This window comes from Leptidea sinapis, chromosome 17, assembly GCF_905404315.1.
Source record: "Leptidea sinapis chromosome 17, ilLepSina1.1, whole genome shotgun sequence".
Lineage (NCBI taxonomy): Eukaryota > Metazoa > Arthropoda > Insecta > Lepidoptera > Pieridae > Leptidea > Leptidea sinapis.
Genome location: NC_066281.1, coordinates 6,726,151 through 6,750,876, shown reverse-complemented (window position 1 = coordinate 6,750,876; position 24,726 = coordinate 6,726,151). Strand labels below are relative to the sequence as shown.

At 33.0% G+C, this 24,726-nt stretch overlaps 1 protein-coding gene across 1 annotated transcript in view; it reads right to left on the bottom strand.

Annotated features, from left to right (window-relative positions):
• Positions 1–24,394, bottom strand: part of LOC126969263 (alpha-tocopherol transfer protein-like) — a 32,892-nt gene extending 8,498 nt beyond the window's left edge. Inside the window, exons 1-2 of the mRNA XM_050814639.1 lie at positions 24,294–24,394; positions 3,183–3,327 (exon numbers count right to left, since the gene is read on the bottom strand). Of these exons, the coding sequence (XP_050670596.1) occupies positions 3,183–3,321 (139 nt within the window). The 5' untranslated portion in view covers positions 3,322–3,327; positions 24,294–24,394. The remainder of the gene's footprint in view (positions 1–3,182; positions 3,328–24,293) is intronic.
• Positions 24,395–24,726: the final 332 nt, after the last annotated feature.

Below are 24,726 nucleotides of genomic sequence, written 5' to 3'. Positions count from 1 at the left end.
TTCTTTTAATTTAATTCAATTTAAGTAATTGTGTGTTGTACACTACTTGTTTTTTAGGAAAAAATAACACACCTCTGGCAATACCAATGTTGACATTATTTCAAGAAAATTGCTGCCTGGCGGAACTCAGCTATAGTGTCCAAGGTATTTTTATTATTTTACTAATATACCATGTTTTATGTTGTGTAATAAATATATTTTATGTTTCACAGTGTAATAAATTGATATTGGATACTAACTGTGCCGTCTTACTTTGTAATGTAGGATTGTTTTGATCACTATGTAAGTAATGTATGCGTTGGCATACATTACCATATTTTTAATGAAAAACTCTTTGTTTTTGTTTGTATGATATAATCCATACACTGCCAGTTTGGGAAACTTTTTACTTTGCGTTTGAGAATGTTTTTTCCTTTGTTGCCAGTATAAGCTTTGAACCTTGAACGAGGTTGAATTCGTGGTGGTAGAATTTTAGCTCTTGTGCCTGCCGATAAGCTCATACGCACCCTCTGTCGGTGGCGATTTTTCGGACGACGAAGAGAAAATTCGTGTACGCACTCCGTTTTCTATGTAAATTTCTCCAGCAGCTTCTATTTTTTCTTTGAAATGGCTTAGCATTTTAGATGATGATGGAGACTTCAGCAGCGAGAATATTCGACTCACATCTTGTCCATTCAAATCGCCTACTCAAGTCCTTCTCTAGAGCCGAACTATAACAGTGTGGTACTGAGTGACATGCCGTCGCTTCCAACATCTCTCAAGTAAAGGGTGTTTTGCTATATAAATTAAGTACCGCTCATTGTATGAATTGTCATATTATGTTATGAAATGTCATTGAATATATAGGTACTTCTTAGTCAAAAAATATAGGTTCCGGATTAGTTATCACCAACAAACAAACATATACTAAAACCTTTTCCGAAACACGCTACATCTTATGGTATAAGTAATAATTGAATCAGTTAATTAGTATTCTTATAATAAACGAAGAAAATACATATTGTTTGTATAGATTGGACTCTTATGATCTTTAAACATTATATTGGGGATGTAAATACACGATGCTGTGGTATCTATCTATCCAGCATCCTGTATTAAATGGGAGGCTTCGATTGGAATTAACAATAAAAGTCAATCACATTTTTGCTGTCGGTACGTACGCGTGTATTTGTGTTTTATTATGAAACTGGGGCGTCCTCGAATTATGACTTTGTTCAATAGTTATTTATCATAACGGTACGAAAATACACTGTAATTTTAATTTAATAATGTACTATCTGATAAATTAGTTAACCAATCACCTTAGCACATATAACATGCCGTAATTATGAAATAACAAGGTAATGTCCAAGGTTTTATATCCAACGCCAAACGAAGATGGTTTTTTAAGTTAAAAATTCGATGTAACTTATTACCAAAATAAATATAATTGAACACTAAGTAATATTTCTGCGAATTTCCTTAAATAGCTCGAATGCATATGGACAATACAAACGTTTCTCTACATCACTGATGAAGAAATTTATAAACAGTCGGCCTTTAAATGAATTCAGTTTATTCTTTAATATTGTAATTTATATATTATGTTATGTATTTACATTTACATTTACAAAATTGATTGTTTATATTTACGTTAGATGATAACTTCACATTCAACATTTAATAACTTATTGTATCTGATATCATTTTATTCATCATTTTGAGATCTGTTTCTGTAATTAGCTTTATTTTTGTTTTATTCTAAAGTCTCTTTGCTATAAAGTGTCTGTGTAGCTATCCTATAACTTGGGCTGCCAGTATAAGATTATTTTAAGATTTTAATTCAGGTAAAAGAACAGTAAATACATGAATGAATAAGCATTTAGTAAAAAGCTGTTATTTCACTATTACTTACAAACAACCATGCCCCATATTATATAAAATGTCTTACATCTTCGTATTTATATTTATTTGATCACAAATCGTAACACCAAATATATTGATTCCCCTTGACATGAATACACAATTAAAGCATTACCGTCCAGTTCCATGGCCGACAGACTCACGTTTGTTAAAAGTCAAATGCAAATAGGATTGCATTCATAGATCCCGCCACGGATTTTAAGCGGTGCTTTTTAATTCACTGAAATCGAAAATCACCCTTTGCTTTCGCCCTGTGTTTCTGCGAGACATAAAAAGAATGTAGAAGTCCCAAACCCAAGGTAGTCGTAAAAGGTGACTTAAGATGTTTACCAGTGAGAGGCTCCTTTGTACCGGATGTCGGCTAGATTATGGATACCATAATGGCGTCTATTTTTTGCCGTGAGACAGTTATGTGTAATAATTATTATGTTTCGGTCTGAAGGGTGCCGTAGCTTGTGAAATTACTGGGCGAAATGAGACTTCAACATCTTATGTCTCAAGGTGACGAGCACGATTTTAATGCCACTCAGAATTTTTGTGTTTTTCAAGAATCCTGAGCGGCACTGCTTTGTAACGGGGAAGGTGTATCAATTACCAACAGCTAAACGTCCTGATCTTCTCTCTCAAGAGCAAATCGCTCGCAGCGTACAGAGTTCATATCGCGCTGAACAATAAAAGTAAAAAAATGTGTTACAATCGTTTCTAAATACAGTTATATGTTATGCTACCCGGATTTATAAGAATTTATTTATAAAATATTATCTTGTTAAGTGTCTGGATCATATTACTTTTACACACATATTAGACATACACTAACGCGACTTACACTCGGCTATCGCTCAATCCCGCCTTTCACTCTCGGGGTACTTCTACTGTAGTAATTATATAAAAAATACCACACAGAAATGACAATCCAGAAAAGTGAAAAACAGACAGAAAAATATCTATTTCAAGAAATCTATTTCAAGTTTCAGATATTTTTCCAATAAAATAGCTAAAAGTTCAGAAAATAATATTTTCTACTATTTACCAGATTCAAAACTTTTCAGTGCTACAATTAGCTGAATTTTCAGCTTGTTGTGAATAGATACCACATAAAGTAGCCTCAAACCACATAGGTTCATAAATAAAAATATTCTTTATAAATATCCCACCAAAATTTTACAAACAGTGTCGATAGATCTATCGAAGACTGAAATCAAAAGCTAAGACGAGTGACATAATTTAAAATTGATAGAAATAAAATTTTATAAAAATTGTAGAAGAATTTGAATAAATACCATAAATGATGTCACGTAGCTCGTGTATCATTTGTATTTTGGTGGCAGGATCTTCCCCGCACTGTCTCTGAGCGTACTCCAGCAGTTCTGGTGGGGGTTCTCCCAGATCCAGCTCCACGCTGTAGTCGGGCGTAGGCATTGCAAGCTGGAATACAAATATTATAAATTACTATTTAGTTATTAGTATTACGGGTACTCACGATATGTTATGTTTTAAATTTTAACATTTATTTCATCGCGATCGCCTCAAATGTTTGCGCCCATCTATCGCAATTTTCATTACAATCGGTCAATTATAGTAGATGTCAAGTTGTATCATTAATTTCAACAACTTATGTCAAGTCAGTTTGGCCACGCGGTCGGTCTAAGGCGACAGATTAAACTCTGGTTCCCGAGAGAGAATTCAACTTTAAAAAAATTGTTTATTTTTCTATGCTGATATTAATATTAATTAATATGTTATTTTGTGAAAATAGTTTCACTTGCATCATTATTTTATAAAAACACACAATTGCTTTTTTTTTATTGGAAGCTAATATTTCGATCCAATTGCATGAATCGTGGTCACGGAACGAAACTGCGGAGGCGGCGAGGAAATCTTGACACATTGACACTTGACACTAATAGTACGTCAAACTGTCCACGTGGCGTTTAATTCGTTTTGGTCTGTAATTCCCTATTTAATGACAAACACTACTGACCTCGTTCATATAATCGGATCTTTTTATACGCTTTATATTAGCTTCACCTGTATGTTTGTATGTTTGTAACCGACTTCTTTGGGCGCGATTTTGACCCACTTTAAACGGCTAGATTTCGTTCAAACTTTGTAGATTTATCGAGGACCGATGACATTACACTAATTTGATAAAATTATTCAATTTTTCAATTATGCAAAATATGATTTTTGTTAATTTATATAATTTTCATCCATAGTCGATAAAGCAGGAATTGATGTGTAAGTACTTAATAGTTAAAATACGCTTTTATAGAAAATTTAACTAAAAATTGAAAAATAAATAAGAGTTAAAAAATCTAGAAAGCTAAACTAAAAAATAGAAAATAAATTTAAATTGAAAATAGTGTAAAAAAATATATTTTATTGTAAAAAAAGCGTGGGGTGTAGAAGAATTATTATTTTCTTCAAATGACTAAAATACATATCGTAAGTACCCGTCATAGTAATAAAGTTGTTAAAGTTCCGCAATCACTATTTAGCCACCAATCACATCAATCTCTTTAACAATATAGTATTATTATTATTATTATTTTATTGATTATAAAATATATTTTATTCTTGGTTAAAATTAAAGGGCAAATATCATTAATTTTGTTCGCAAAATTTATTCCTTTTGAATTATTTTTAATGTTGATGAATATGTACATGAGAATTTTGTGCATGTACATCTTATATATAATATTCTCGTGTCACAATGTTCGTTCCCATACTCCTCCAAAACGGCTTGACCGATTCTCATGAAATTTTGTGAGCATATTGAGTAGGTCTGAGAATCGGCCAACATCTATTTTTCATACCCCTAAATGTTAAGGGTAGTCCACACGATTTTTTTTTTTAATTTTTTTGACATTTTTTTTAAATTTGTTTGATTATGAGTCAGCATTAAAAAATACATACAACTTCAAATTTTCATCCATCTACGATCAACAGTTACTTTTGTATCGCGATTTTAATATCGGCAATACAACGTTTGCTGGGTCAGCTAGTAATTAGTATATTTTTTTATTATTATAAATGTAACAATAGGTTAGAGTGAGAGAGAATTAGAAGCCAGACAGACTGGTGCCGTAACGCGTTACGTTACGAAGAGCTTAAACTCCCATAAGAAGTTATCAATTCAAAATTCTAACCTTTGCTGATTTCAAGAACTCATTTGACGCATTGGTTAGCATTGAGTTCTAGAACATATTTATTAACAATTAAAACTTATAAAATTATTTCGTAAATATATTTCATCGTATCTCATCTGAATTTAGTTCTAGATACAATTAAAACTTATAAACTTGTTTTGTAAATATTTTTGATCACGTTTTAAGAACGTTTCGAATTCACGTTTGAAGGTTGAATGCCCAGCTTAGTTACTGTTTATGGTTTAATAAAACAGCACTTTAATTAATATAATGGCATCTTAGAATGCATCCAGATACAGTAAAAGAAATCTAAAAAAAAGAAAGAGAAGAGTGTAACGACCACAGGCTTACAATTTACTACCGTATAGACGACCCGACAGCCTGATAATGCGTTACCAATTGTCAATGTGTGCGTTATCTAGTGGCTTAGTATTCAATATACTAAGAAGTTAATGCCAAGCGTGGCTGAACGTTTACGACTTGCCAATCGAAATCGGTTACAGTAACAATAGATTCGCTTACCTTCGCTCTATCTCTTTGTTTGTCTGTACGCTAGTATATTGTAAGTCTATGTGTTGGACTGATCGGTCAAGGTTATTTGTTACTTCAGAAAAATTTTAAAATTTAATATTACGGTGATTTACAAGCGGTCAAATACCGTCACAGAGACACAATGTTGTTGACTTAACTCATATTATGTCATTAATAGTAATAACATATTTATTTGCAAAATTATACAATCGTGTTAAAAAATTACAATAACGAGCTTATTTGTTTTACTAAAACTGTTCCCAGCATGCAAATATTTAACTTAATACAATTGATATCAGAATTTCTTATCCATGAATTCATTAATACTCTAAAAAATATAACCATTTAGCCAACTATAAAGCTAATTCTTAATTTATCTAATCTAGAATTTAAATTTTTAGTGCTACTCGGTAATTTTATATAAACACGAATACAATTACATACACAACTTTTATTATATTTATAGCTACTATTATAAAAGAGGATACACCTAGGATAGAAAAAAATTAGGGCATTGAAACATGAACTATCAGTTTAAGATCCAAAACATTTTACAGCTGTCCTCGCTAACATATGGCGGCCAAACTTGGGCGCTCAATAAATACCAAGAGAAGAGACTAAAAGTGACGCAATGAGATATTTAAAGACACTTATTAAGTGTTAGACTTAGAGACAAAAATTAAATACGAAAAATAAGTATACCAAAAGACATAATAAGAATTTAAAAACCTACAAAATGGACATTACAGGACTGATATCAAGGGCAAGTAAAGAACGAAAATGGAAACTAGTACCCATTAAATGCTAAAAGAAGAGGTAGACCTGGTACTAGATGGAAAGATGATAATAAGTAAATTATTTAGGCATAGTTTTAAATTTTAACAGGCTTTAATAAATGAATAAATTATAAATGGCAGAGACACTTTATCTATAACTATTACACGGATAAATTAAGCAACCGATTTTATGAAAGTGCCGAACCGACTTATCGACCTTTAAACTTAAAGCAATAATTCCAACTTAAAGGCCGGTACACATCTCTAGACCCCTGGTTTTGAGGATGTCCATGGGTGGTCCTTTACCACTTCCCTTTCTATATAACAAAAAAAAAAACAATACTGGCACGTGAAGCTGTTGTAATTTCAAATTTGCATGACCTTTTTGGCTAATGTGTTGAATCGTGTTATAATTTTTGTTAACTTTAATAAACAGATTACGCAAATAAATAATAATTATTATACTAAAGTCACTTTTCTTCAAATAGTATAAAAATAACTTACACTGTTATTCATCATAATTATTTAAATTTGCGATATTTTGAAATCAATAATACAAGAAAAACACGTTTTTATTCTATGCGGACAAATAAATTACTGATAAAGTCATGTTATCTGTAGATTAAAGATCTATATATAAATATAATTACATATTACGAAATGTTCTTGAGATTATTATTAATCATTTGTTTGAGTATAATGTATAACAATAGCGATTAAATTATTTACTTTATTTGTCAGCGAAATACAAAAACATAAAAGTGGTATCGCTACTCAAATTTATAATTTAATATTGGATTAAAGTCACAGTGAAGTTTCGTAAGTAATATTGTGTCATTAATACAGTGTCATTTCTAATGTACTAGACACTGCTACGTCTTCGGAAACAGATGGTGCTCTGAGAGAGAAGAAGCGGCGCAGGAAACTCTCCCAGCATTTTTATTCGAAATGTATTATTATATGTAAAGGCGAAGTTTTTTATGATAATAAGGGACGAGACGAGCAGAGCGTTAAGCGTAAGCGTAATTGATACGCCCTGCCCATTATAATGCATTCCCGCTCAGAGTTCTTAAAAAACCCAAATGATTCAGAGCGGGACTATAAATGCGCTCGTCATCTTGAGACATAAGAGTCTAATTTGTCCAGTAATTTGACTAGTTACGGTGCCCTTCAGACAAGCACAGTAATGCTTACACATTACTGCTTCACCCATAATCTAACCGGCATCCTGTGTGAATGTGAATGCCCTAAGTCGTATCTTACGACATCCTTGGGCCGGGGACTTCCCCGGGGAAGCACAGTGAACTTTATCGAAAAATGAAGTTTGACGTTTGACGCTCAACATACACACGGACTGAGTAATATTAAAACGGTTGAAAAAACGAATCACATAAAAAAACTGAATTACTTAGCCAGCATCGTAATACATAATTAAATCGCATACGGCTCTGGAATACCAGTCTTCAGCAAATACAAAGAGAAATCTAACCTGTGATCTTATGAAATGTATCTTATAGACAATTTATCGAGAGGGCGAATGGAAAGGAGTGAAAGTCGAGGGAAATGATTGGTGACTAGCAGGAGTGAGCTTACTCACAGATCCAGTCACGAACCACGATTTTGGGACCACTTTTCATTGATAGCAACCTGTTTACGAATTAGAAAACAGACAGGGGCATATATTGGTTTTCTAGCAGGGTAGACACAGCTGTTGCTACAAGTACCTAATACTAGTACCTAATAATAGAAAATAATTATTTAAAAAAAAAAAATTTAGGTATTACACACAAAACTTACTGGGTGAGTGTTCAATATAAATTTGGTTATAGAATAACGGAACTAAAATATCTTTAACACTAGTGGTATATATTAATTTAAGTTCTTTTTAAGGAATATAATTATTACCTATATGGAATGCACGTTTCTGCAATCATTAGAAATGGTTACATTTTTAGGTTGGTTATCATGAAGTTTAAGTAATTTGTTATTTGAACATGATATCCCCCAAATTTACAAATTAAATTTGTAACCAAAATTTATGAACGATACGTCACTTGGACGGTTGGCTCAGTTGGTAAGAGCACTCGGACGGAACCCGAGAGGTCGTAATCGTATCATTAAGTTTGTTTATAATTTTTGTTGTCTACTAACATGTCGAGCTAATCGACAATCTATGTCGAATTTTATGTTATTTAAAATACATACTCAAAATTTCTTTTTAATTTCCAACACAAAACTTAATATTAAATAAATACTTAATATTAATAAAAGTTATATACAAAGTATTACTTAATCAGAGGGGCTTTGGAGTTTTACTTTTAACATCTGTATGTCGTCACTATATAAAATTACAAACGGTTCTTTTTAAATGGTTATTTTGAATTATAAGTGTATCCATTTATAAGGGACTATGATCCATTTACATGAACGTCATAATCTACTAATTATAGTGATAATAAAAATAAAGATAATCTGCAAATAAAAACTTTGACTTTGACTATATCTGTAAATATTTTTTTTTTTATTAAAAAATAAATATAATCAATAACTTTTACAATTTATACGTGACAGCTGTGAAAACCTCGAAAAAAATAGCGGCGTGTCATACATATGGCGAGTGTTAGACGTAGCTTGTCATGCACACTAAAGCATTAAGCCTGGCCTGTATTCATGCGCTGCCGGAGGCTCTATCTAATCGTATCACGGTCAATTGGTTGTAGGCCCTGTGGAGCGAGCTGTGACGTCACTAGTGAGCGCAGACCGACAGTGACGTGCGATGCTATGACTTCACGCGGACCCAGGACCACCTATGTGATAATTATCGTATCTTCAAAAGTACTCCCTTGATTTTATTGAAACAACTACCGACCTACTACATTCGACCTACTTTCATTATCTATTGGGTATATTGTCATTCTGTTATCTGCTTCATGTTGTTCGTTTTAATAATATAAATATTAATTATTGTGATAATAATATAGGAACATTTTCTCATAATTTTGATATAGTGCTCCCATAGTATATATGTACAATGTACGTGGTGTGATGTATATACTTAAATACTCAATAACTCTTGCTTTTTTTTAAATATTTCCTTATACTTGGGTCACACTGAAAATGCTTAGAACTGGCCAGTTAGAAACATTGCTAATGAAAACTTTTTTTGAATTTAAATTTTAGAACTCTTTGGTAACCTAATGTAGGATATTGCATTCATTTGTCATTTGTTTTTGTGAATTGGCGGCAAATCTAAAACTCTTGTTACACGTGAAAATGAACCTAACGTGAGAAGATTTTCGGTCAATGATACTCGTATATTATGACTTTCGCTGTGGGCTTACTCAATAACAAAGCTATGATAGGCTGCGATTAGCATTTTCTTTCTATTTTCTTAATGAAGCCCCATCTCATGCCACTATATACAATTGGTTTAACGAGTTTTAGCGTGGACGTAGCAATCTCAATTATGAACCGCGTGAGAGACGTCATTTAACAGCGACTACTGAAGATAACATCAGTGCTGTGCGACGCATGATAGAGGAAGATAAGAGAGTGACCTATCAGCAGATATGGGCAAGCCTAGGCAATGGTATAAGTCAAGTTCAAAAAATATTACACGAAAATTTTGACGTCTGGAAACTTTGTACCAGATGGATTCCCCATCCTTTAACCGACGACCAGAGACACCTTCGCTTGGACTGGTGTCGCAAAATGTTAGATAAATTCAACGGCGGTGACTCAAATGCTGTATTTGACATCGTTAGAGGTGATGAAAGCTGGATATATTGCTACGAACGACAATGTATCAACGCACTCCGCAAAAAAGGACTTTTGAATATTTGACTATGGCAGGTGTAGAGATAATGAGTCATCCGCCATACAGTCCTGACCTGGCGCCCCGCGACTTTTATTTATTCCCAAGAACTAAAGATAAAATTCGAGGTATTCGCTTTACGAGCCCTGAAGATATGGTGAAAGCGTACTAAAATGCCATAGAATAAATCCCTAAGGAAGAATGGGCCCACTGCTTTTTTCAGTGGTTCCATCGAATGCCGCGATGTGTAGAGAGGAACGGAGATTACTTCTAAAAACAATAAAAGTATTGGCAAATTTCTACATTAAGCCGTTTTTCATTTTCTAAACATTTTCAGTGTTACCTAGGTATTCTGTTTTTAACTTACTCGTGTAAGTTCAACAATAATTCATTAAAAGCTCAATCTTTCCCGAAGTAGTGGTAAATTGTAAAATGTATAATTTTGGACATTGAGCTCGTCACTTTGAGACATACGATGTTAAGTCTTTATTCTAATGTTTACACATTACTGCTTCACGGCAGAAATAGGCGCTGTTGTGGTACCCATAATCTAGCCGGCATCCTGTGCAAAAGGAGCTATCCACTGGTACTAAACCATAGTAGGCTTCTCGCCGAACTATTTTGGGTATCAATTCATCTGTGTCGCGATTATGTCAAATTACAAACGATTATAAATGCTTAGACCTTCAGACATTCAGAGATTCGTTGCCAAAGTATCGCAAAAATGTAAAAAAAATATTTTAATAATTAATAATTAACATTTTTGATTTTATTATTTTATTTGTTTAGCAATATCTCGACTTGTTTGGTAGATATTTTCCATCTTATTAATTTGGTAAGATCATAGAAATGTTATTTTTATAATTTAAATACCAGCTATTTAATTTCACCTATATTTTGGCATGTGGTATTCTCTGGTTGCATGCATTTCAGTTTATAGAATTCTTTATTCCCATTAAGACAAAAAAGTCACTTAAGTACATGAGAAATAACTTAATAAATAATAAATAAGGTTAGTATTAATTACTTATCCGGTATGAATATGTGGTTAGTATAAAGAATAAGTGGTTAATAATAACATAGTTCAATAATCTAGTGTGAAGACACGGTGATATATCACAATAGCAAGTGACTGAAGTGACAAATACAGTAAATGAGTAACAAGATTATTAGCAAAATACACTGGCCTGCAAAAGTAAGTATCACACTTTACAAATTATTATTTTTTTCTTAACTATAGAAGGTAGAGATTTAAGATTAAAAACGTTTTGTTGCAAATTTTATAGGCTTTAATTCTTAGAAACTAAAATTATACATTAGTAACATTTTTAACCTAAAAAAGATAAAACAATGAAAATAGACATTTTTAGTTTAGTGTAAAAAAATTCAACTAAAATGTATTACATGTTATTTAATTTTTAATAACGGGTATTGCCTCATCGAGCTCTGATTACAGCTTCGAGCCAGTTTGGCATACTGAACACTATGTTTCGGAGCCGATGTTGGGGAATATTTTCCCATTCTTCTACCAGGGCCTGCTTTAGTGCCCTGAGGGTAGTAGGTGGTGGTTTGCGATTTCTGACTAGCCTCCCAAGCTCATCCCAGGCGTGTTCAATCGGGTTGAGATCAGGACTTCTTGATGGCCAAGCCATCACGCTGATACCGACCTCCTGAATATACTCTTGTAATATATGAGCCGTGTGTGGCCGGGCATTATCATGCATCAGCATCGATCCATCAACCATATTTGCTAAATACGGCCCTGCATACTCATTGAGAATCTCTTGAGCATATCTTTGCCCAGTGAGGGTGCCATTTTCTATGGCTACTAGCTCTGTGCGACCTACTGAAGATATGCCAGCCCATGCATGTACACTGCCTCCACCGTATTGGACTCTTTCTGAGATGCAGGCATGAAGGTATCGCTCACCAGGTCGCCTGTAAACACTTCGCCTTCCATCAGAAGTGTAAAGAGAGATGGTATCCAGTCTCTTCGTACCTTCGCTTTACCTTCTGGACCGTTCGTACCGTCATACCCACCATTCTTGCAGTGCGACGCATACTGATGCCTAGTTCCAGAAAAGCCATGATCCTAGCACATTATTCAACTGAAAGAGGCATGATAAATAAATGTTATGTGCTTTTTAGCATAAATTTTTAAAATAAGACCCTTTCAAGATCGATCTTGAAAAAACTTTAAAACAGAAAGAAAAATGTGAATGGTAAAATTGTAATTCGGAAACGTCCACTTTAAAAAAAGAAAGGTTTTGTTTTTGAAGTTTTTTTTAGCCAATTCTTAAAAGAAGGTTACCGACTATAAAGTTTTTATGTACAAAATTAAATTCTCTTTGGAGTCCTTTTTATTTCGAAAGTATATCTTGTGAACTTAAAACGTTATCCCAATTTTAAAAGTGTGATACTTACTTTTGAAGGCCAGTGTAGTTGATACAAAGTAACAATCAAGACAGGTTCTTGGGTTGTGGTACAAGTTATATGCGATTTTATTTTAATTTTATATTTACATTGCTTCGTATATGAGATAGCAATTTTCTTTTAAAAATATTAAGTGAAGGTGCTTCTTTGATATCCTTTGGAAGATTGTTATAGAGTAGCATTTAGCATTAGGCTCTTTGTAACTGAGCATAGGTAATTATAAGTATAATATTGTAATGATCACGATGAATCTTAATAAATAAAATAAATAAATAATAGGCTATTTAAATTTTTTAAACACATATTGTAACGTATTATAACGTTATTTACACCTAAACATAATGCGAGTGTTAATACTGTTTATTTACATAGTTTTAAGTTTGCTCACCTAGGATAACATAATACCTAATAAAAGTGGCTAAGGCACGTAGTTGACAACATATAACTGTTTACCTCTCGTCTCGATTCTAATGCTAAAGTCAACAAATAAAGGACATTTTGTCGACAAATGCTAGAACATCGATATAATAAAGTTTCATTCAATGTTGTACTAACAACAGTTAAAGGTCGGTAAATATTGTTATAGTTCGTTTTTCGTTCGATTTGTGTCATTATTAACCGACATCAAAAAAGGAGTATGTTCTTAATTCGTCGTTAAGTTTTTTTATTATGTTTGTTACCTCGAAACTTTAGACTGGGTAAACCGATTTTGATTATTTCTTTTTTTTTTATTTGAAAGCTGGTGCTTCTCGTGTGGTCCCATTGAAATTTGATCCAGTTTTGACAATGGTATCCATGGGAAAACCACAAAAGTCTTAAATTTGGTATACGTATGAGGAAGACAAATTTACGATTAACTCAATATCGCGCCAACGGATTTTGATAATTCTTTTTTTATCGGAAAGGATATACTTCAAAGTTAGTTTGGTTGGGTTCTGATTAACGCACGCGCGACGTGAGGAGGCGAGAGGCGACAGCGGGGCCGCGGGGGAAGGACACTGATTACAAAAATTATAATAATCGTAACTAGGTTGTATAAAAATACGCAATTATTTTCGTACTTTTTAGTGCATATTTTATCTATTGTTTTGGAATAGTGTTTTTTGTTAATTTTTTTTTTCATATTGGCTATCTGTGCATCAAAACAAAAATAGGAAATAAAAGAAAGTGCCTTAACCAAGACGCCTGGGTAGAGCTTTCCAGATAGTCTTTAAGTTTTATGTATATTTTACTTTTATATTTATTTATATTATGTATTAGAATATCATTGTACCTATTTATTTCGAATGTATACTAAGTATTTTGACTTTAATAAAAATTTATCGTTATTATTATTAGTTAGATAAAAATATCAGTTCAGACTGTTTCAATTTCAGTTTTATTGATAGTTGCATAATCAATTTAATATGGACACTCATCCAAGATTGTGTTGATGAATATTGAATGTTATTTGTTTATTTTATCTAATATTTTGATATCAATCTACAGAGAACCTCACCACTAATGAAGTCTATAAAAACATTTTTATTTTGACTGATGAAGTCCAATTTTTTTTTAATTCACCAATTCTAGGCAGGCTATATCGTTTCACCATACTGCCTTGTCATTCGTAAAGACATTACAACATAAATAATAATTATAACAAACAAATTGTACACGTCAATTAACAAAATATTAACTCAATAAGTAATTCAAAATCTAATATATAAAATTCTCGTGTCATAGTGTTAAACATTGAACTCCTCCGAAACGGCTTGACCAATTCTCATGAAATTTTGAGTGCATATTGGGTAGGTCTGAGAATCGGACAACATCTATTTTTCATCACCCTAAATGTTAAGGGTGGTCCACACGAATATTTTTTTTAATTTTTTCTAAATTTGTTTGATTATGAGTCAGCATTAAAAAATACATACAACTTCAAATTTTCACCCATCTACGATCAACAGTTACTTTTGTATCGCGATTTTAATATCGGTAATACAAGGTTTGCTGGGTCAGCTAGTATATTATAAATATTTTCTCTCAAAATCACACGATATACTGTTTATTTATAGCGATATTTAGACATGGTTTTAATTGTGAGAGAGTGCGGTGCTGTATAATAAATACCTGTGATGTAAGTTTGTATATCCTTCTTACCTTACTTTGTATTACCTTACATAAGGGCTACTAGATTACTTACAGGATGTTCCAAAATAATATTCTGGAAACTTAATTTATTTCTTTTCCTCAAGAATTAGATTATGATGACTCGTATAATTTTAGTTAATGTGTATTTTAGTTAAAAAATTTGTGTTAATGGCTGTGGTGTAAAGACCGCTAACAAACGTTAAAACACACTTTTATTACTTATTCATATGATACTATTGATCTTACACTAAACATGAAATAATTAATCATAACTTTAACTAACTAAGAGCTGTTCAAACTGATTCCTGCCGCCGAATTTCACCTTCGCACGACACGCCACAAGTTACGATATCATCCCCACCATCTGGATGTGTGGCGGTCCTCCACAGTGCGGTTTTCAAGGAGCTTTCTTCCTCGTACCACGAAGCTGTGGAATGAGCTTCCTTGTGCGGTGTTTCCGGGACGATACGACATGGGTACCTTCAAGAAAAGCGCGTACACCTTCCTTAAAGGCCGGCAACGCTCTTGTGATTCCTCTGGTGTTGCAGGAGAGTGTGGGCGGCGGTGATCACTTAACACCAGGTGACCCGTACGCTCGTTTGTCCTCCTATTCCATAAAAAAAAAAAAAAACTAGGTATAGTTGGAACTGCAACATCAGTTAAAGTGCTATCCAGCATTCACGAAACAAATACATCAAGACATACAATTAATTAACGTAAATATTTTTTTATTAAAACATTAAGCTAGTGTATGACACTATCTTTTTAGGTAACTTATAATTTTTATTATATCGGAAGATATCGATAGTGCTATTATTAGCTTGCATTTTGTTATACGATCGTTTCATTCTATTGATCGACTTTAATATGAATAAATAATTTTGCAAGACACAAAATGACGCGATAAATTTAGTTGTTTCATTTTGAGTGCATTGATCCGTTAGTTACCAACATAAACGTTTATGTTGGTTACTACGTAGTAATTTGAGAAGTTCACACGTGACAGATATGACCCTGGGACAAAACAGTATCTTATAGATTATGTAGTAACTGAGGTGTGGGTTGTTACGATAGCTATGCAGAAAATTAAGCGCGGGGCACGCGGTGTAAGGCACGGTCAATGACAACACAGGGTTGTCACCGACGATATATTTATATATTTATTTTCTTTACGACAGTTGAAAGCCATCAAAACATAACTTGTAAAAAACACCAAGGCTCGCAACACAGTTCTTCTACCGTAAAAAATTGCAAGATTTCACTTATTCAGTCCCAACTTAAGAGTCGTTCTGTCTTAAGTTATTACGTAATGAGCTAACCTAGCAACACCTTACAGTGACAATATCAATATTAAAATCCTTTATGTCTTAAATAAATAGATTAACAATGTATCATTTTGTAATTAAAATACAATGTATACCCCAAATATATACACATTATATGTGCGAAGGCCAAGTCAATATATTGATCGAAAACATAAAAGATTTTTAATATTGATTCACTCTCATAATAATTTTTAGTGTGTATCAGTGAAATAAACCAATGTTTAAAGGAAATGTGTGTGCAAGGATGCAAAAATACTGGATGCAAACATTGTCAAATGACAATATTAATTTGTATAGATAGAATGTGCAGTAAATTTATATTATACTTTCTATATTTTTTGTAGGTAGTTATTAAAATACTTTCGTTATAATCTCACAGAATCTTAATTATTTTCAATAGTTTAATGATTGATCGATGCAATAGTTTGATTCCTCATCAAAATTACAAGTACGTTATTACAATTTGAGATGAAAAACTTACTCTCCTACATTCAGTCATTACTGATTTACCTTTTTACAAACAAATATTTGATTATTATATAAGTTTATAAACTTTGATAGTATTTTCTTATAAATATTAGACCCATATATCCAAATGATTAGTGACCCTGACTACTAAGCTAGAGGTCCCGGGTTCGAATCCCGGTAGGTGCAATCATTTATATGATGAATATGAATATTTGTTTCCCGAGTCATGGATGTTTATATGTATTCATGTTTGTTTAAGTAAGTATATTGTATTAAATAAATCGTTGTCTTTGTTCGTATAGTACAGGTTATGCCCAGTTTGGCGCAAGATAATTTGTGTAAAAGTGTGTCAATATTATAATAATATTATTATTAAATACCTACAATAAAGACCGAAGTTCTAACACCACGGAATATACTTAAAATTTAGCAAAATGCACTAAGCTCCTAGAAGGAATTTTTAATATTACCCTTAAGAAGATAAAAGCAGTGTTACACATAAATACAAAACTTTGTTTTGGTTTAAATGTTGAAAGAACATTTAGAAATGAAAATGTAGGTTCCAAGTTTAATTTCGCTCTCTACAATGAAATCAAGAATATCACTTTTGAATTCCAATGCACGTGGTGAATATAATACAACTATTTAATGAATGCGTCAATCGATCTGATGACCCATAGACGCTTATAAAGTCTTTAAGGTTTACAGATATCACATAAGAACAGATGATCAATGGTGTAATGAACCATGAGACGACTATAATTACAGCTATATTTTAAGTGGGAGGATTACAACGGCACCTTTCCCCGTGAAGCAGTAATGTGTAAGCATTATTGTGTTTAGGTCTGAAGGGCGCCGTAACTAGAGAAATAACTGGGCAAATGAGACTTAACATCTTATGTCTCAAGGTGACGATCGCAATAATTATAAGGCCACTCAGAATTTTTGTGGGTTTTCAAGAATCCACAGCGGCATTGTAAGGGGCTGGGCGTATCAATTACCTTAAGTTGAACGTCCCACTCTAGTCCTTAATTGTCATAATAAAAAATCTGCGCCCAATGTGTAAAAGATAAGTATGAGCACAAAATATACAGTTTGTTCTATATATTATATATTAGCTGACCCGACAGGCGTTGTTCTGTATATAATAAATAAAATAACATCAAGAATAATTTAGTAAAATATGCTCCCACTTGTTATAATGCAATTGTTTTAAAAACCGTGCTTCAATAAATTATCTCATAGAAAATATGTGTATACAAAACAAATACTGTAAATAAAAATAATTATGGCTCCCGAATCGAAATAAAAAGTATCCTATCTCTCAAGTTGCACTTAACTGCACACCATGAAGTAATCCCCATTTAAATCCCTTCATTAGTTTAGGAGTCCATCGCGGACAAACAACGTGTCACGTAATAGCTGACCCAGCAAACGTTGTATTGCCGATATTAAAATCGCGATACATAAGTAACTGTTGATCGTAGATGGGTTAAAATTGAAGTTGTTTGTATTTTTTAATGCTGACTCATAACCAAACAAATTAAAAAAAAAATCAAAAAAAATATTGTTTGGACCACCCTTAACATTTAGGGGGATGAAAAAAAAAATGTTTATTCTCCGATTCTCAGACCTCCCAATATGCACTCAAAATTTCATGAGAATCGGTCAAGCCGTTTCGGAGTAGTTCGGTCCCGCACACCGTGACACGAGAATTTTATTTATATTAGATAAAGTAGCTTCAGTATTTGTAAAGAACTAGAATCGAATCAAAACCAGTTTCTATTAGAGTTGTATTACATCAAAATAAACGAGGCAGCCCTATTCAAGTCCACACACGTGCATTTGAAGCCAAGGTCGGCCACTTAGCCCGCGGCCGGCGGCCGGCGAGCCAATATAATATACATTCTTATATAAAGCCATGAACGGGTGAGAGTGTAACATTTGAGTGTAGGTACAGTCAACATAAAAATTAGTTTAACTTTCCAGTACTTCGTTACAGTAACATTAATGTGGCGTTACACCATGCAAATCTTTATATGCCTATTATACACCACTGGTTTTAATTACCAGAAAATCGGGCAATTTAAAATATCTAAGAGATCATAAATATACAGTCAGTACTCTACAATAACAACATTACTACATACTAGCTCAGCTCGCGACATTGTCTGCTGTCCTTCGCCCACTGTCACGCAGTTAAGGAGCTACGAGATTTCGTAATTAATTTAATTATATTAAGATTCTGTGGAGTGGTTTAAATGAAATAAATAATTTCACAATTTGATCCAATATTCCTTCATTTATGTATCGATTCAACAAGGCAACACAATTTTCAAGACCGATCATTCAGCAGATCAGTCAAATCATAAGGCACCCATTTTTCATATTTTTTTTATTTTATTGATTTGACGCAAATGAGTCAATATTATTAAGGTAATCAGGTAATAATTCCTGGGTACTTTTGCTCGGATCGGCTTCCACCATCTCTTTCAATTCATTGTTATTCACCTGTGTGGGCAGGCTTCATTAGATATAAGACATTCATTATTTTTTTTTGGTTTCTTCGCCAATAACGAGGACAAGCAAAGGGTTCAAGCCCATACAGCCATACTATACGTTATTATTCAATAATTAATTGTCAAAGCCGTCTTTGCAAGATTTTTAGGTGAAAACAAGTTAATAATCTCGTTGCTTATTATAGCTACCATCAGCTAATTGTTGCTTTTGTAGGATTAAATAATGATAAAAATAATGTACTTTCACAAAATTCTAATACACATATTCAAGAATTGTTACTAAGAATTAAATATATTTTTTAATCAATAAAAGATTTTATTATTAAATAACCGTTCCTTACACTAACATATTAATATACATAAAATTTAAGTAATAACCTAAGCTTTTATCAAGTTAAACAATTTCTTTATTATATAGTTCAACTTAGATTAGTTTAAGTTATCACTTGTACACGGGCGCCCGAGATGCACACGTTTTTTCTGTATCATCTGAATATAACATAGGCTTAAGTTTATTTGGGAATTTGATAAATTTTTAACAAAATATTTATAGTATATTGTAATAGCATCAATATTGAAGACAATGATTTGGAAATTTTCAGCCAAAAAGCAAGTTGAATATTTTAAGGTAAAGGTTAACATCCTTTAAAGCATGTATTTTAATGCATAGATATCTAGCTAACTTCAATATTTTAGAGAACGTACCCGTTAATATTAAAATTAATAAAGTTATGTTACTTTAGGTTTGGGTTTAAAAAACTAGAATAGTGTCAATTCCACCGATTTTTATGTTTAATACCTCACATCCTAAGTTTATGGATTAATTTTAAAACTTTTTTGTTTGGAAGTGGAAAATATTACCAATGAACCACCGTGCTATGTTTGGACTTTTACGAATTGTCAATAACGAGAGAACGACATAAGTCGTAATAATAAAAATAATATATTTATTTATTTGCATAAAACAGGGTATATATACATTGGTGATATAAAACAATAATCAGCTTATATGTTTTGACAGCACTATACCTAGCCTGCAGATATTTAACTTAGTTAATACAAGTAACATTAGAATTTCTTATCCATAAATTCCTTCAGACCATAGAAATTATAAGAGTTTAGCCACTTACATAGTCTTATTAGGTACTTCTAATATATAAAATTCTCGTGTCATGGTGTTAAACTATGAACCCCTCCGAAACGGTTCGACCGATTCTCGTGAAATTTTGAGTGCATATTGGGTAGGTCTGAGAATCAGACAATTTTTCATCCTCCTAAATGTTAAGGGTGGTCCACACGATATTTTTTTTATTTATTTTTTAAGTTTGTTTGTTTATGAGTCAGAACAACAGTTACTTTTGTATTGCGATCTTAATATGGGCAATACAACGTTTGCTGGGTCAGCTAGTATTATTATAAATTCGAATACAATTACATAAATAACTTTTATTAAATATATTTAGTAAATTTGGGAACACCTTGCAGCATTCGGTCTAAATATTTCAAATATTCTTTCTTTACATCGTAATGGTTTTGTCTCACGTTAGAACTGCTAATATTTTGCTCTACAAGTAATAGACTTGTATATCTAATTATTTATATGTGTTCACTTGATTATCCTTTGTCAATTCCAATACTTTTTCCATCAAGTTTTTATCTACAGAATGTTTAGTCTTTTTTGTGACAGACTTCTTCTTTTTTTGTTACCTTCATTTAAAATAATATACAACAAAGTCGGGTTAAATAAATTAATTATAAAAATGTAACTTTTACGGAAATAACTTATGTAAAAAATACGGTTACAATTACACGCGTTTTAATCCATTAAAACGTATTATATTTAAAAGTATATTATAAACAAGTTTGTAAGCGGTATTCTTTTGATAATATTGGAAAGGTTAGATTAATTCGCGATTAAAAGAACAAATTCTATGAAACAATAACAAAAATTTAAGGTATTAGCATTTATTAAACAAAAATGCAATTTCTTTTCCTAAAGAAGAGCGCTCGGCCCTGCTTTTTTTTTCAAATAATGCTGCTTTTGTGTCTAGAAACTAAAACTCCCTATAAAGTGATGCAAATTTTATTCCAAAATAATTATCAACCTGAGAAATTAAAATAGTAACATTCAGAAATTTTCTTCATCATGATAATATACTGTTTTCAGTGTTTATGTTTTGACAAAGATAATATATTTTTACATAGAACAAATTTTTGTTTGAAGTTTTAAAATACATTGCAATTTTCGTTTAATTTCATTTAGGGAAAGAGAACAAATTCAATGGAATAATAATAAAAATAAAACGATTAATGCATAAGAACTTGAAAACAAACTGTAGGTATCAACATACAGCTGACAGAAGCAATGAGACCTCTCACAACATGTACACTGTTATCGTTATCACAACGGTAACTAGAACAATAACACGTCAGTACGCCTGCGCCACACATCGTTCGTTAAATTTACTATTCATTTTACAATTTACAAATAGCTCGTTTTTTCAGCGTTTGCAGAAAATAACCACTGTTATAGGGGTCATCACATCAGCCGGAAGACGTCCACAACTGGTCAAAGAACTCCCGCAAAGATCTCCAACATGCTTGATCGAACGTATACCGGCGATCTTGACCGGGTCATCGGTCCATCTTGTATTACTACCAACACTGCGTCTTCCAGTACTCGTCGCCATTCCAGGGCTTTACTGCCCTAACGTTCGCCTGTTCGTCAAACTATGCCCTGCCCACTGCAACTCGGATCTACTGATCTCCTCATTTCTGATTCGATCTCGCAGGGAAACTCAAAGAGCAGCCCTCTCCATTGCCCTATGAGTGACCATTAGCTGTCTCACCAGCCCATAGCTAACGACTACGTCTGTATACCGTAAGTCATCACTGACAACACACACTGGATATAAACCTTCGTCTTCAGACACTGGTATTTGCAGAACATAATTAATATCATTATTATTAGGGAAAGTACCATATCGTAGTATTAGTATTTAAATCTAAAGAACTATTGTGTCCCCTACATGTGCCCTAGTAATGTCTGTGCTCCTTGTTATGACGTAGTTGGGCAAACATTGAGAGGAATAATTCGCTTGCATAATCGGATTCTTATGTCTATCTAAATCACATAAAGAAGCACAGTATCCTCAGGTGACACAAGTAGAGTAGGTTCTTGTTACGGTTTGAGGGCTTTGTAGTATCCCACCTTCACTGTGGCGATCGCTTCACATTCTAGTAGGATATATTTAGGTTCTTCGGACGCCTCTTGGCAAAATCTACATAGCCTGGATACACTGAGGCCTACTATTGGAGGACATAAGGAGTGCCTAATATTTCATGACGAACGCTAAAATACACCACCAGTGGGAGCCTCCTTTGCGCACGATACCGGCTAGGTTATGGGTACCACAATGGCGCCTATTTCTACCGTGAAACAGTAATGTGTAAGCATTATTGCGTTTCGGTCGAAAAAGCTCCGAGCTAGTGAAATTACTGGGCAAATGAGACTTAACATCTTATATCTCAAGGTGACGAGCGCAATTGTAGTGTCGCTCAGTTTTTGGGTTTTTCAAGATTCCTGTGCGGCACTGCATTGTCATGGGAAGGGGCGTATCAATGAGCGAACATCCAGCTCGTATCATCGCGTATTATCATAAAAAAAACCATCACTTACAAGCAGGTAAAGAATAAATTAGATCGAGTGCGGAAAAATATGGAACAGTTATCACCAGGGCAGGTTAATAGGGCAGGTATTTAGTCTTAAGTGGATATCAATCTGCGTCCGACATATGGGCCCTGCTTATCAAGCATTCGGCCTGAATACGTAAATGTATTTTCCTCCTCTAGAGAGAAAAGGATCCCGCTCGTTTCGCTGGAAAATCTGTTGAGCTATTACATACGGGAGGTTTTTAGTCACTAGTGGATTTTGATCTTAGTCTGATTTATGGGCTCTGATTTTTAATCATTGAGACTAAATACGTAAATGTATTTTTTTATACAATATAAATACGACGAAATACAAACAGTGACAGTCTTGTTATCCATCAACTATATATATTGAACTAAGGGCTATGAAGTACGTAGTTGTCGCTGAAGGACCTCTACAATATATTGACTCGAGAACATTTGATTATGGTCTGTGACGACGGATGATATTAAAAACAAAACAAAAAAAATTAACTAACATACGTGTTGGATATAAATAAATGGATACATTTGGATACAGTTGCCTTACAATATTGTGTAATAAGCATATTAGAATATTTTCTAAAAATTATGATTATTATAATGTTAACTGCAAAAAATATATAAACTTGTTATGCCTACTTCTGGGTATTTTGTGTGTATCCTAAGTATTTTGAGGGGCGAAGTAAAGCTGCTTTACAAATGCTGAAGGTGCTTTTAAGATACCAGAAAATTTTACAATGCATGAGTATATAGTATATAAAACAATTAATTAAAAAACATTTGTGTGGGTACTATTGCATGACTTTATGTAAACATGGACACACAGCTTGGGAACGAAGTGATCACCTTCAGGCTTTACTTTAATAATTGTAACGCAATTGATTTGAAACAAAAGGCCAGCTGAGTTTCTTCTCAGGTCTTAAGTATAGTTTTTCAAATGAGTATGAGATTCTAACTTCCATTAAGTGGTTTAATACTCCTTAATTTAATTTTAAATAAGAAGGCAGAATAATAAATATTAAATAATCGTTTCTTTTTGTATATTTTGCGCCTGGGAAACTACATGTTTAGTAAAGTTTAATGTTACATATACAATGATCCTTCTGTTTATATTAAAGTAACTTTTATTGTGTGTTTATACCGAAAATGTCAAACAGTAATGCATTATTTAGATATGATCTTAAATATAAAATATCTGTCTAAATTGTGCTATATTTTCCACAGAAGCAAACGGAAGAATAGAATAACATAGAAATAAAAGATAAGAAATATATTATGTCAGATGACAAAATGTAACTTTATAAAATAATTTATTTTGGAACTATTTAAAATTTAATTTCGTCATTTGGAGACCAGTTATTCAGAATAAATTTACTAAATCAAAATTTTAAATATATTATACTAAGTTAATGATAAAGCCGCTAAACTTAGTCCTAACAAGTCCATTGCACCGATGTACAAAAACAAAGAAAAATCTAAAAGCTGCAAAGTTAACGCACGACATAACGATATCACAATATTTTTTCAAGCAGAACTGATACAAATCTTACCTTTGGCGCGGAGCGAGTGTTCTCGGCTAAAACACAGAAAGCACTGCAAATATAAACTTGGGCGCACGACTTACATGTGTCTGTGAACGTATATATCTCACACACACATCTCTAGAGCTGACATTCGTTATTGAACTTATTACTTATGTACGTTTATGCCTGTGTTTGTACTGGTACGGGTCGCACATCATTCTTAATACATAATGAGTCACCACTTGCCAGTAGGTACCTACTGGCTTCTGTTATTGATGAGCGGGTTGTGCTGTCAAATTTATTACAGGCATTCCACCCGCACCATATCGTTGACGTCTGTCATTCTACAACCGCGCGTCTTCCTACCTACAGGTGTGGTATGTTATCAATGGGCTAATTTCCACAACTCAACGACGCCTATTTTGCGCGAGTGGGAATACATTTGTTATTCCTACCACCC